The sequence below is a fragment of the Rhynchophorus ferrugineus genome, unplaced genomic scaffold (genome assembly GCF_030347505.1).
Source record: "Rhynchophorus ferrugineus isolate W39M unplaced genomic scaffold, kcgeb_rfMv2 rfM5, whole genome shotgun sequence".
Classification (NCBI taxonomy): Eukaryota; Metazoa; Arthropoda; class Insecta; order Coleoptera; family Curculionidae; genus Rhynchophorus; species Rhynchophorus ferrugineus.
In genome coordinates, this window is record NW_027472584.1 from 25,896,074 (window position 1) to 25,912,203 (window position 16,130).

General features: G+C 28.6%; 1 protein-coding gene and 1 long non-coding RNA gene across 2 annotated transcripts in view; both read right to left on the reverse strand.

The window, feature by feature from the left end:
- klar (klarsicht) overlaps positions 1–16,130 on the reverse strand; it is a 193,451-nt gene that overhangs the window by 138,247 nt on the left and 39,074 nt on the right. The window contains exon 2 of the mRNA XM_076404789.1: positions 14,173–14,242. Within this exon, the coding sequence (XP_076260904.1) occupies positions 14,173–14,188 (16 nt within the window). The 5' untranslated portion in view covers positions 14,189–14,242. The remainder of the gene's footprint in view (positions 1–14,172; positions 14,243–16,130) is intronic.
- LOC143196869 (uncharacterized) lies at positions 12,322–12,651 on the reverse strand. The gene is made up of 2 exons (XR_013005867.1): positions 12,513–12,651; positions 12,322–12,450 (listed from the first exon to the last, which is right to left on the reverse strand). It is a non-coding gene; the product is annotated as an uncharacterized LOC143196869 (long non-coding RNA).

Genomic DNA, 16,130 nt, shown 5'->3' on the forward strand with positions numbered 1-16,130 from the left:
TTCCATTATTAAATTCTGAAATATTCATTAACATATTGAAATTAGATTAAAGATTATAATTTTCATAAAGTATTATATATTTGTGAACTGTAATAACATAATTGGATCTAACATGAAATTGCAGATAAATGCTGAAATTTTCATTGTTTATATCGATTTGTATTGAAAATATATGGTCATTTTTGCATTTTTATTATAAAAAGATTACTTACAGCTAGAGATTTGAACACATTACAAACATACAAAGAAAAAAAACATTCTTATACTGAATAATTTCTACTGACAATAGATGATAATTAATTAATTATTAGGACCTGAACATGTTAAAAAAAACAAAGGAAACACCGAATCCTTTATATAAACAGCTTTAATATATTACAGCTACAGGAGAAATAACCTTTTTATTTATATATAATTTCATCTCAGTTTATTCTACCAACAAGAATAATAAGATTATTTCATAATAATAATTATTCTACCGGAAATATCCACTTGTCTTCAATAGCGCGTCATTGGTAAATGTGTGTTAGACTTTCAGTGTGCCACTCAAAATCGACAATTACTTTTTGAATGAACTTTTCCGAAAATAATTAGCCACGAAACAATTTTAATTTAATATAATGTCACCGTAAAATATCAAGAGGAAAAAAAACAAACTCAAAATTAAACATATAGCATCGTAAATACGGATCTACGCTGCAGTAAAGAAAATTAATATGTTACGTTGGATTAGTTAGTTGCGATGTTAATTAATAAGCTATTCGCCGACGTATATTGAATGTGTTTGACATACTTCCACAAAGATTAGAACTCGAAGACGGTTTACTATACGTATCATATTTAAAAAAATCCACTATCGTTTTTGTTCCTTTTCCCATCTTATAAAAAAATAACCGAAAGAACTTAAAGTGGTTGAAATATCAAGATCAATCATTCTTTTCCGACCAACGTTGACTTTCTCGAATACCATTGCGAATAAAAATCACCCACCTTGTGGAATATTAATGAAAAAAAAAACAGGAAAAAAACTTGCACACACACAAGCCTCATTATGATTTTGCTAAAAGTAATTATCATATATGACATAAAAAGTGACCAGAAAAATTTTAAGACCACGTCTTGAGCAGCTGTTGGTGGAGCCGAGAAAGTAGTTGAAGACACAAAAAAATTAACTCGTTGGGATGTAGTGAAAGAAAATATATATTTACCAGTAAACTTAACAATTATCTGTCTGCTAAAACTCATAAATATTTACATAGAAATGTGTTAATTAAGAATTAGTAGGAACAGCACTTACAAAGTAATAAAAATGTTTAGTTAGAAGCCACTTATCTTATGAATAATATATTACACTATTTAGATGGTTAACTTCAACAAAACCACCGAAAACGTTTTGCTAAAGTTGTGTAATACAGTTTTGTACATTGACCTCTTGTCATTTTTTATTTAAAAACTTCATAGTCAATTGAAATTATCAAACAAAAGGCAAAAGACTGATTCTGTATATCAAAAACACTGATATAATAATAGTATAAAATATTCTAACAAGACTGAGAAGTATTAGTTGACCGGTCATATTTAGGTCAACTTTTAATGGTTATGGACAATAAAAACATTGACAAAATGACGAAACTAAGGCTTGAAAATCGTCATATCGAGTTACTTCATAAGTTACCACATCTCTAAGATGAGTATTGAATCAAAAATACGTATTTTCATAATTAGCGATAAAAAAGCTCCGCCAAGTATTCGCCTGGTCTAGCACCAGGTGAGAATGTAGTAAAACTCTTAGTTGCTCTACTCTTAGTCTACCAGCAAGTCTTCGATGACCAACAATTGTGAGGCAATACTCAGAAAAACACCCAAGCACATAGCTCTCTACAAATATTTCGAAACTAATCTTGTATTATTAATATCCTCTGATCATTTCTCTGCCTCACACTTAAACCTATTTCGGCTGAAGTTCTCTAGGATACTCTTGTACCTGCTCGACTCTACTGATATCCCAACAACAAAGGAAATAATACTTGGAACTTTTGCCGACGACACAGTTATCATGGAAAAAGAATATCAACAGTATTTATAAATGGACTAGAAAATGGAAAATACAGCATATTAGCTCCAAATCTAATAATATCACTTTACAGATGCGCAATTCCTCAAGCAGAATCAGCTAACTACCCTCTTGATGATAGGTTAAATTGAAAACAAAAAGTAGAGCAGACCAAGAAATCAGGAAATCAGAAGATTGAAGCGAACCAAACCATACGAATTTATATAGAGTAAAGTGTTACATTTAACTTTAGCTTAAGTAATCCGTCAAAGTTAAAAAAATGATCAAAATTCTTGAAAGAATATCACAAATCACTATCTAATATCAGAATACTGAAAATACTTTCGAAACCATACTTTAATGCTTGATGATAATTAATGATATCAACTTTCCGTGAGTTTTTATAAACCATAAATCAATTTAAACTATTTAACGTATAATACATAACCAAAAAGTAAAACCAATCGTGAAACATTATAGAGAAGATCATAAATTATCGTTACTATTAATTGAAAATTAATACAAATTAAACCGAACGCTAAAACTGACATAACAAATGTTTGAATAACAAATTCTATCGTTTTAATATAAACCCAATAAATTCATACTTAATTGACATTGGAGAAAGGGAAAGTTGGTGAATTTTTTGAAACTTGCCTTTATATTTATAACTAATTATTTGTTTATTATTCAAGGCAAGAATTATCAAGTCCATTTGTCAACCGAATAATGTTCGATTACTGTTCTCGATCGATAATATCGTATCAGTGTGTAAAAGTGATTGTTCTTTTTTGGAGAGTACCAGTACAGTGAAAGTACTGTTCAAAATGTTTATTTATCTCTTCTTCTTCTCCTTAGAATCTCATTATTTTTCATTGCGTATATTTTTATCATTTTGATATATTTAATGCATATTCATCAATATAACTATTCCATTTATCACGAAAGTTTGCATACATCTAGGACTTTTCATTGCAATACTTCTGTTTATATAGAAAATACTTTGTGAACGGTGGAAAATATCAATAATTCTTGCTGGTTTGGTTGACGCAGTGGTAAAGGTGACAGGAACGGTCCTCCTACTGTTGCGATACTCGCGGGTTCGAATCCTGCTGGGGCATGGTCGTAAAGTTATGTTTGTTATTGTTTAATATTTGTGATGGTCCTTAGGCAAGAGTGAAAAATCGACAAGGAAAATGATCTGTCATGCCAGTAACCAGGCTGGGTAAGACCGGATGTTTTCAGGGATGATTTCTAAGTTGGTCACTAGCCAGTTGGTAGGCTTAATGCCGAGGACCGTGGTTCGAAGCTGACGTTAAACCGTAGTTTCAGTCCCTAAGATATATATATATATATATATATATATATAAATAACTATATAAATAACTTATACAGAATTCTTTACAACATTAAATTCTACATTATTTGATTCAGCATAAAATTCTACATAAAAATTGAAGTTTATATTTTTATATTAAATATAAAATGATCTTAGTTGGGGAAAATTGGCCAATATTTTTTTAGTCTTCAATTGGGCTAAAACTAACAAAATGGGCTAAAACACTAAAATGTACATTTTCCAGCGAAAAAAACCATAAAACCATTTATTTTCAAGTAAATCATCACGATTTCAAAATATTTCGAAAAATCTGGAAACATTATTTTTTACAAGAAACTAAATTTTCTGTTGTAGCTTTGAAACTGTTGAAGTTATCGAAATAATGCGCACACCACTGAATTCAGCATCAAATTTTACATAAACGGTTGTATTTTCATTAATATACGTTGACTTAAATCAAAGTTACAACAAAAAATCTAAAAATGGCAAAAAAACGCAATTTTTCCTAAGTGCAGCATAAAATATGGAAAAACTACAAAAAAAATTTTGCTCTCCAATTAGACTAAAACTTTGCTGTATTATGTATTTTGGGGTTAAAAAAACAATAAAATCATCTATTTTTAGATTCAGTGGCAGGAATTTAAAATATTACCGAAATTACGCATAAACTTTTTATAAAGGAAAAAAGGCATTTTTCAAATGTATTGCAATTAACATTAAAATATATAACCATAGGGAAATATATGTTATACCACTATGTTCAGCATTAAATTCTGCATAAATGGTGATATCCCTTTCAATATATGTCAGCTCAATTTAAAATTATATCAAGTTTTGTCAAACTAATGCTTATTTTCCATCACGCAATATTTAACAATAATTCTAAATTTCAACAAAACTGTTGAGCTCTAGCAAATGATATATACACCACCATATATAGTATGAAATTCTAAATAAAAAGTAATAATTTCGTTTTAATAACTCTAGTTAAACTGAAATTACATCATAATTTAATACATTATTTAAGTTTAACACAAGATGGTGTTTAACCAAAAATGACAAAATTCCTCCTAACAATAGAATTATTACAAATAATAATTACATCATCATAATCAGCATAAAATTCTACATAAATGATACTATTTTCATCAATATATCTAAATTGAAAAGGAAAATATATGAATATGTTGGAGAACAAAATAATAGAGATGCAAAAAAAAGAACCAAAATATTTGTTAATCAATGAGTTCAGCAAGAACATTAAAATAATAAAGAAGTAAATACTGAAAATATAATCAGCAATATATAAATATTGGAATTTTTTTTTTGTAATAGTAATTACATTTTAAAACTTTCAGTTGTAGTAACATATACAATGGTCGTTAAAATAATAAAAACGTTATGAATATAAATTAGCGCAAGCACATTGCTTAAATCAACGCCTCAAACCAATATGATATCAAAGAATTACTCACAATAGCAAATCCAATGAGTCATACAGCTTAATTAGTAACAATGTTAATATAATTGTTTCAACAGACAGTAATAACATTTCAACATCTCATTATACCTAAAATGGCTCAACTAATAGCACATATTTTATGGTCTGAAACATATAATATTACAAATAATTGAATTTCAATACACTTGTTGTGAGAACAGTCAGAGGTGATGATCATGAATGAAAAATATTGTTCAAAACGTTGAAATAATCAGTTTAGAGATAACCTACGAATAAAATTATTCGTGTATCACAAGAAGAAACACCTTGGAACAGATAAAAGGATGAATCGTACAGCGACATCTTTTACCTAATACAAGAACTAAATACGAAAGAAATACTTTCACTGTATAAACACACAAAATAGGAAATCTGTTTAAACATAAACAATTTATTTTACAGAAATTGTATTAAAATCCCATAAAAATGTCTTATAGAGCGAACGTAAGTCTTAGTGATATTTTTATATAGAAACCATCATAAAATTAAACGTTTCCTTCAATCGTTTATACACCTTTTGGAAAAAAAAGTCACAAGCCAACGCCAAACTTGGATGAAGATGTGTACCATTGAAAGGAAAAGGAAAAGCTCGATTGTAAACGGTAAGGCATAAACCAAATAACGAGTCTAAAGGAATGCGATTATCTATTCGCAAATCTAAAAATGTAATTGGTTACTATTCAAGAACAATTCCCTCGATAAAAAAACGATTGCGTAATAACATTTCTATGCTTTGATTTATCTATACCTGCTGTACGTACGTTGTTCGTGTACGTAGCTTTATATTTCCCTATTTTTTCTTTTGTTTAGTGTCGATAACACATAAAGAAATATGAGATGGTTTAGTAAAAGTGATATTAAAACCAGTGTGGCTCATGTAGGATGTGTAAAACCGATATAAGAAAACTGAAAGTGGATATTGGCAGTTGACAGGTAGTTTCTTCGTGTAATAATCGATTTATTTATCAAATATTGTGTAAAAAATCACAGATCATTTTTATTATAAATAAAAAACTTCCATATACACTTCACCAATACAAAAAACACCAACTGTATTATAATGTTAAACAATGAATATCATTTACATCAAAATCTACAAAACTAAAGTTGTGTTAATTTCTTCTTTTAAATATTCTTAAAGGTCTAAAACTATATTGTACCATATAGTAACATTTGGCTAGTTTGAAATGAAGGAATTTAGATTGATTTGATTATTAAATCATATAAATTTATTAAAACTGATATTTAAATGAGCATAAAACGTGTAAAAATATTTCGCAACATTTTAAGAATTTGAAATTTTCATAGAAATATATCAATTAGTATTAAAGTAGCATTAAACGTATTAAAACTATTTCAGAGAAAGACATTTCTAACAAAATTCAAATCAAAACACACTACAACCCTCCAACATTACTGGATTTCACCTGAAATTCCGCAATAATACTGAAATTTTCATTGGCTCATATCAACTGATGTTGAGGTAACGTTGATCTGGTACTGATCTGATATCAAAAAGTACATTAAACTTTGTAGTTGTATTTCACGAACCGTTGATAATTTGAAATTTTCATAGAGATATATCAACAGATACTACAATAACATTAAACCTTTTAAAACTATTTCGCACAAAGAAATTTCTAACAAAATTCAAATAACGCTGGTGGATGTGACTTAAAATTATGTACAAACGCTGAAATTTTCATAGTAATATAACTAGTACTAAAATAACACTAAACTTTTTTAAAATATTACACATAAAGGTATTTCTAACAAAATTCGATTCAAAATACACTACAACTCTTGCTACACTACTAAATTTAACACAAAAATCAGCTTTAGTGCTGAAATTTTCAATAAATATTTCACACAAAACTATTTCTAAGAAAAATACCCAATATAATATTTAAACTACGTAAAATACACGTTTTATTAAAGTTCTATGTCATTAGATTTAGCTTGAAATTCTAAATAAGTGCTGAAATTTTCACTAGCATCAATTATTACAAAATTGTTTTTTAAGACTATTACTGGTTTTAATTGGAGATAGATTTTGATACAACATGAATATTTTCTAATAAACCTCGTAAAAAGACAAACAGATCAATTTCTTCTGATCTAAATACCGAATATATCTTTGAAAAATCGTATTGGGCGATTTTAATTGGAATATCCTTCTGTTATATATCATTTCGATCGCAATGGAAATGTAATTCGACATGGTATTAAGTGAATAAACCGGATATTGCCCTAATTTGTCAACACATGCGTATAGTAAGAGTACTAATTTGCATTATGCTGGATGAAAAATCGAAATAAAATTTACACGCCATTCTCTTTTAATGTTAATAAAATCAATATAGCATCGGTCTATGTAAAATGATACCAACGACTAATAATTTCAAATTTACCGCCATTTCCCAGCTGTTAAATGTATAATACTGATGTTAGGCATATGTTATATATATAACCACACTGATAAATAATAATACATTTGAAGAATTCAAAGTAAACACCCAATAATCGTTATAGTTCATTATATATTTTAAAATAAAAAGTTTTTAACGCAAACCTTTTATTATTTAAATATATCATCAATTGTGAGCTTTTAAGAAGCTTACAGCCAACACACAATCATTGACTAATGGTAAATTTTCATTTATATCGGTTTGATTTTATTATTCAATTACATACCATCACCGGGTATAAAGTTCCTCGAACTGGAACTGACATAACGTTTATTTTTAGACTGGATAGTGACAATTTTACAAATAATTTCATCCGTTTTAAATAATAACAATTACTAATGCAAAAATACACAATATTCAGTTAATGTGAAAGTATTTTCTTGTTTTGACCTGACTATAAATTAAAAGTTAAAAACCGAAATTGCTTTCTTACCACCCAAAACAAAGCTTCTATGGAAGATTTTAAATGCATTTGCACTAGGAATAACATCACGTTAGACAAAAAGCAAAACACATTAGAACCAAAATAAAACAACTATACTGGTTAGTCGGAAGATACTCTCAACTTGATCTAAAATCAAAGAGGTTGATCTATAAGACAATTATAAAGCCAATTTGGACCTATGAGATGCAAATATGGGGTTGCACTAAAAATTCAAATCAACTAGTCATACAACGCTGTCAAAACAAGGTTCTTCGATTGATTACCAATGCCTATCGCTACGTAACCAACGAAGAACTGTCTGGAAATCAAATGGATTTGCGAAGTTATCCAAGATTTCGCCTTGAAACACGAAAGAAGATTACTAAATCATACTGACGTGGAAGCAATACAACTGCTGGACAGCGCGCAGGATGTCAGGAGATTGAAGCGAACCAAACCATACGAACTTATATAAAGTGTATACCTTTAGTATAAACTGTAGTTATAAGTTATTATCATTTTATTATTGTCCATTATTTATTATCGCACTCGTCTTGGTTATGAATTAATCCAAGTATAAACGAAAAGTAGTAATAAATTAATGTATAATTAAGACTGTACTAGGCGTATCTAATAAAGATGATAAAAAATTGCACTAGAAATGAAAAAATAATATAAAAAAAGTCCTCGTCCACCCTATTTGCCAGACATTGCCCTTTCCGATTATTATTAAATAAGAAACGTACTAGCATTTTTTGTTTTTTGATTATGAAATCAGTGATTGAGATGATTAATGGCATAATCATGCTAGTTATAAAAGCAACACGTCAATATTAGAACAATTTAATTATTATACTTTTCTCAAATAAAATCAAACGGATATAACGGTGCGAAAAAATAATTAATTATAATTGAGAAGCCAGAAGAACTAAACGAATGAACAACAAATTAGCAAAAGGAAGCTTAATATACATACCAATAACAGTAGTTCCATTCATTTTTTTCCCGAATCAAGTCTTTGTATATAAATTATATGCACATGAACACTTATAACAGAAACTAAATCATTGGATGGTCTAGTTATTTCGCGTCAGATTATACCTTACCAAAAAAGGCTTCGCGATAATTAACATCCAAAAAGGGCAATTCTCATTATTCATATTATTTATTAAATGATTTATACAGGATATACAATGGTCCGTATATATTAACCTGTTTCTTTCAGTGCTACGTTTTATTTCTTTATTTTTATTTGTTTTGTATTGATATTCTTTTCGTAATGATGAATTGGTCTTTTCTTGCCACTGGAAATAAAACATATTTTGTATAGCGGATATATTTTCTAATAATAATAATTAAAAAAAAGATATACGGTTACATTTAGTATTAAATCCTATAAAAATATTGAAAGTACAGCAATTTTCTATGCACGTTTAATAGTATACATAGAAAAAACATATTCACCATTGGAAATAGCTTGAAATTCAACACAAATTAAGACAATTTCATCGTAAATTTCAAATTTGCATAAAAATACAAAATACTATAGGAACAAATCTGAAATTCTGCATAATCGCTGAAATTTTCATTACTATATGCCTGTCTTTATTAAAATTTCACTATATTTTGTATTGGGCAACTTATATAAAAAATAAAAAAGTCAAAAACTAGTTCACCATAAAAATCAATTTGAAGTTATATATAAATACTGAAATTCTCAGTACTATATATCAGTTTGTACTAAAATTACATTATATTTGTTATTATATCCACCATAGGAATCAATGTGAATTTGTACATAATTGCCGAAATTTTCATAACATATTCCTTTATTTTAAAACTATATTTTTCTACATAGTTACTGAAATTTTCATTAGTATATCTCTCTGTATTAAAATTATATTGTACTACATAGTTGCTGAAATTTTCATTAGTATATCTCTTTATATTAAAATTATATTGTACTACATAGTTACTGAAATTTTCATTAGTATATCTCTTTGTATTCAAATGATATTGTACTACATAGTTGCTGAAATTTTCATTAGTATATCTCTTTGTATTAAAATTATATTGTACTACATAGTTACTGAAATTTTCATTAGTACATCTCTTTGTATTAAAATTATATTGTACTACATAGTTGCTGAAATTTTCATTAGTCTATTCCTTTGTATTTAAACTACATTTTTCTAAATAAATGCTGAAATGTTCATTAGTATATCCCTCTGTATTAAAACATATATTATATTACACAGTTGCTGAAATTTTTATTAGTATAACTGTATTTCCATACATAACTTCTGAAATTTTCATTAATATATCTCTACTTGTATTAAAATTGTATCATATTTAATAACATCTTAATTAATTGAATGTATATGCAAGGCAATTATTGCATAATATGAATTATAATAAAAAATTAACAAACAAAAATAAGTTTTATTTTTAAACAACTATTTTTTAGGATCCATTCTGGTCTATCTTGTTTTTTTTTCTTCTTCTAGACATAAAGAAATATAAAAACGAGCTTCGTTATAACCGGAAACAATAAACGAAAATGACTTTATCCATTTAAATGAGCCTTTATCTATCGTCGAGTTCCGTTTTATAACGAAAAAGGTTATACAGGTTTTTAATACTAACCTTTTCAGTTCTGAGGCATCGAATTCGATCGTATCACCAACATTGTTATGGTTCAAAATGCTCGGCTCTCTCAAAAAGGTCAAACCCAACAAAGTTTAACTGAAAAGATTCTTTACAATAGCCTTCCTCGGTACAAAATACTATATTAAGTTTACCAGATACCAGATTAATTATACACTAATTAATTCAATTAGTTCTATTTTATGGGTAACTGTAAATACTGAGTATTGAAAGTTGAAACTAAATATGTATACATCATCAGGGATTATTACGGCCCATAAAAAATGGAGAGATTTCTATTAGCGTTTACTGTTTGTTTTAAATGAAGAAACGTATGACACTGTTCAAATATCACGAAGCAAACGTTTGTTACGTAAGGTATATTATATTTTTACACACTTAAGTGACAGATTTATTTAGCATAAATTATAATTGGCGTTGCGAAATACAAATTCGTAGTTTTAAACTGATCGAAACCATAGAATTTGTTGAACAAGATTAATTCTATAAAAATAATTTCATATTTCGTATTATTATATTGTATTATTATATTAAAACAAAACCGTCAGTAAAATATTAAACCAGAAAAAATGCTTAAAAAACATATTCAGTTTTATGAAAATGCTGAAATTTTCATTAGTATATTTGCATTAAAATATCATGGTACAAAGGTAGAGAGGTTTACATAGAATATTTCTAAGATGAACCTGTCAATATAACTGTCAAACTTCGGAAACTATCTAAAAAAAGTATATTAGTTATTGAAATTAGCTTGATACAAGCTCAAAGACAAATGCAGAAGTTTTCATTACTATATATCTATTTATTTTATGTTTTGTACAGATCAGTTTTTCAAAAGTCGGAACTGTCAACATATTGTGCTATAAAAATCATATTTAAATTCTCCGTTGGCATTCATGAAATTACAGCATGAAATATTGTAAAAATGCCGAAATTTTCATTAGTATATTTGCATTAAAATATCATGGTACAAAGGTAGAGAGGTTTACACAGAGTAATTTCTAAGATGAACCTGTCAATATAACTGTCAAACTTCGGAAACTATCTAAAAAAAGCATATTAGTTATTGAAATTAGCTTGATACAAGCTCAAAGACCAATGCAGAAGTTTTCATTACTATATATCTATTTGTTTTATGTTTTGTACAAATCAGTTTTTCAAAAAAGGGAACTGTCAACATATCGTGCTGTAAAAATTATATTTAGATTCTCCATTGGCATTCATGAAATTACAGCATGAATGTTTGATGATTTTAATGTTTGATGTAAATGAAAAAAAGCTTGTGATTTGCGAATTTTTAAACACTTCATGACACCAAAGACAAATTTCTTCGAGAACTAGACCACAGAAAATTTATTGGACAAGATTAATTCGATAAAATTAATGTCGCAATTTCTACCAGCCCCAGTTAAATGTCATCTATAGAAACGAAATTATTCAACGAGACCAAATCGGAAAAACGGAAAAATTCCGGGTCACGATTTGACAGTATATAATCAAATGTACATCATAAATTGCCTGGAAATATCACAGCTTTCTTTTAAGTAAAATTTAATCGTGAAAACGATTTAGACTTTATCATTAAGCAACCGGCAATATGGCAAAGATCATTATTAGATCTTAAATCAATAAATTAATCGATAAAATTGAATGATCGCTTTCCCTAAATAATGAATTATTGAATGTTAAACCGTTTTCATTTAGAATTGACAAGCTCCTTTCAACGTTCTTAATTGATCTTGTATGTAGGTTTATAACAGATTTAGGACGTTATTTTTTATGTAAGTTGGTGACAGTGTTTTATTTATTATACAGTATGTCCAGTGGGAAAATTGAACAAAAAAAATATTACAAATAAAACAAAAGTAATTGTAGATAAGTATTTATTTCCATTAAAATAAAAGACTCTCCAAGTGTTTCCCCTTATTACACAAAATATATTAATTTCTGTCTGCATTTAACTGTAACAGTGAACTTTTCTAAGATTCTTGGTATAACCTATAAAAGTTTACTGATGCATGATATAGCCAAAACATTATATATCATTTCCCAGAACTTACAACGCCTCTATAAAAGCGGTACACGCAGTTTCAGCTTCAGGTTATAGCCTGGCAATTCAAATAACGTAATAAAATGAACTAGCTACGTGACTCACTTCGAGTAATATTAGATATAAATACAGAACATTTCGATCTACGTCCGTTATCATTCACTTATTAATTAATTTCCCTATTTTATTGTGGTTCTGATCATATCTGATTATTATTCGATCAGGGTTGGGCAATTTTACAAATAATGAAATAACAAAAGATGAATCTCTGGTTTCAAATCACATCAACACTGCAAACACTAAGAAGGAACTCCATCCTCGTGAAAATATGTACTTTCTCTAAAAAATATAACAAATAAGTCATAATACGACTAAATGTTGTAGAATATCATCAGCATAACTTATTTATCTAGTGAAATAATAAGACATAGGATCTCTCATTTTGTACTTGATACAATAATGTCTGCAGTGGAAAATTCACTGGTAAGGAGAAAAAGAAACATTCTTACAATTAATATATTGAACAGTGGGTGGTCCTAAATGGTCATTGACCGAATGGAGACCCACGTTAAATGATCCAGTCGCTAAATGGTCCTAGATTGTCGACGCCCTATATAATATTGAAAAAAATATAGCTCTACATTTACCGTTAACTTAAAATTTCCATTTACTATTTTCTATTTTTTTCAGTCACCAATAAAAGAACTACAACAATTTAAATAGATTTCTTTTTTTACGATTAAACTCTAAAATTGCTGAAATTTTCATAGATATATGAACTTATATTAAGTGACAATTTTGTATCAAATGACGAATCAGGAAAACTAAGCATATATCAAATTTGACATTTGAGACTGAAAGCCTACATAAATTATGAAATTTTCATTACTATATGCTTACCCATATAAAAATTATACGATGTTTTTAAAACACTAAGTACATTTTACCAGAAAAGCCTTTATTTCATAATATAGTAATTGGCTTTTTGTAGAAATTAAATTCTACTAAAACTCGTAAATCAGGAATAATCACCATATTTAACTTGAAATCCTACATAAATTATGAAATTTTCATTACGATACGCTTACACCTTTAGAAGAAGTTTTTAAAAGACTAAGATTATTTTTAACAGAAGAATTAAATACCTGACATAGTCAGTATAATGCGACAAACTACTGAAACTTACAGACAGATATATATAGAGATACAGACAATTTCAGCACTACTATATATTATGCATTTATTCTAAATTATATCATCTTTATTGAATATTTTTAAACAAACACATAAATATCACTAAAATCACTGAAAATTTGTCATCATTGAAACTAGGATGAAATTCTACATAAATGCTGATATTTTCATTAATCTGTGTTAGGTTTTGTTATACTTATTAAATACTAATTAACACTATTGCATTTTTCTGATAAAAAAAATCTTATTATTCATAACTGATATTAAATTATAACTTAATTTAATACTTATTTGTATGATTTATTTATTACTTATTAAATTATAATATTATAACATAAAATTAATTACTGAAAATTACATTAATATACGTTAACTTTACCGGTTAAAATTATTGTTATATTTTTTAAAACAAGTTGTTTACTAAAACATCGAGTTTAAAGTTCTAGAGTACGAAAAAAATAAATAACAATACTTACTGATTCCTACTGGCATTATGCAGCTATCGTTTCCTTATTCAGTCACCCAATTTTCCACATCTAACATTTCCTGAAACAAAAACAAAAAAATAAACGCCTTTATTGCATAATCATTTCATGAACTATATATATATATATATCGAGTACAAGATATCACATCATATGCCATCGAATAAAATAAGATGGTATTTATATTCTCCACGCCTAGATCAATAAATTATGTTGCTAATACGCTGAATGATAATCTTGTTTGATGTTTTAACAAGATCTGATCAGCGCACATAGCTCCATCCATATTTGGACAACGAATATACGGTTAATTTTCAATTAGATTAAAAAATTAGTTGAGTACACGACGCGTTGATTTCATTTAAATTGTAAAATATTTATGTACAGGATACGTGAAAGTATAGCAACAACATTAGACGTGTTAGTTGTATGTAGAATGAAGAAAAAAAAACATCCGCCAGTTTTTAAAAGCTTCAAATTGTTATATAACTGACTGAATCGACATAGAAGTATTATATCGCATAATATATTTTTAACATTGGCATATTTAAAACTGTAGTTTTTTCAAAATAACAATGAACTCAATCAAATCGAATGTGTTGCCTATTGTAGTTTGCAAATTTGTTTTATCTGATCAGAGTGTACTTTTTCTTCTCATTTTATTCCAGTTAAAAAGACATGTAATGCTGTCTGATGCGTCCGAACGTGTAACCAAATCAGTCTATTAACAGGTCAATTGAAGTCCCCGACCTACCATAGCAAAACACATTTTTTGGCAAAATTAGTTTTTTTTATTCAACATAATTCCCTTCAAGGGAATTCAAAAGACTGATTATAGTGACCCTCCAACTTTTCGATAGCATTTTTGTAGTACGATTTGTCCTTTGCTTCAAAATAGGCGTCAGTTTCGGCGATCACCTTTTCATTTGACGAAAATTTCTTCCCAGCGAGCATTCTTTTGAGATATGAGAGCAGGAAATAGTGGCTGGGGGTCAGACCTGGAGAATACGGTGAATGAGGAAGCAATTCGAAGCCCAATTCATGGATTTTTGCTATCGTTTTCACTAACTTGTGATACAGTGCATTTTCTTAGTAAAGCAGCACTTTCTTTTTCCTCAAATGCGGCTGTTTTTCGGCGATTTCGCCCTTCAAACGGTCCAATAACGCTATAGTCGCTGTTAATGGTGCTTCCTTTTTCAAGGTAGTCAATGAAAATTATTCCATGCGTATCCCAAAATACAAACGCCATTACCTTGCTAGCCGACTGTTGCGCTTTCCCACGCTTTGGAGCGGGTTCATCGTATACAGTCCACTCGGATGACTGTTGATTGGACTTCGAAGTGACATGATGGAGCCATGTTTCATCCATTCTCACACATCAAAGCAAAAACTCGGGTATATCACGCTTGATCATATTCAAACACTGCTCCGAATCATCAACTCGTCGTTGTTTTTGGTCAAAAATGAGCTCGTGCCACTTTGCCCAGAGCTTTCTCGTACCCAAATATTCGTGAATGATGTACACCTTCAGTTGATATCTTCAGAGTGTCTAATCTTCAATCAATTTCAATTTTCGGTCATTCAAAATCATTTTGTGGATTTTTTAAATGTTTTCGTCGGTAACAACCACTTTTGGGCGTCCACTGCGTTCACCGTCTTCGGTGCTCATTTTACCACGTCTAAACTTATCATACCAATCCTTGATGGTTAATTTTCCTGGAGCAGTGTCCGGAAACTCGGCACGAAGCCAGGTTTTTGCTTCTACTGTATTTTTTCCCTTCAAAAAGCAATATATTATCAACACGCGAAATTCCTGTTTATCCATTTTTTCACAATAATAAAAGTTGCTTCACTCAAAATGCTATAATTCACAAACTAATGATCCGACAGCTGTCAAATTTATACACGCAACTTTTGAGGGTTAGGGGTAACTAAAAAACATATGGAAT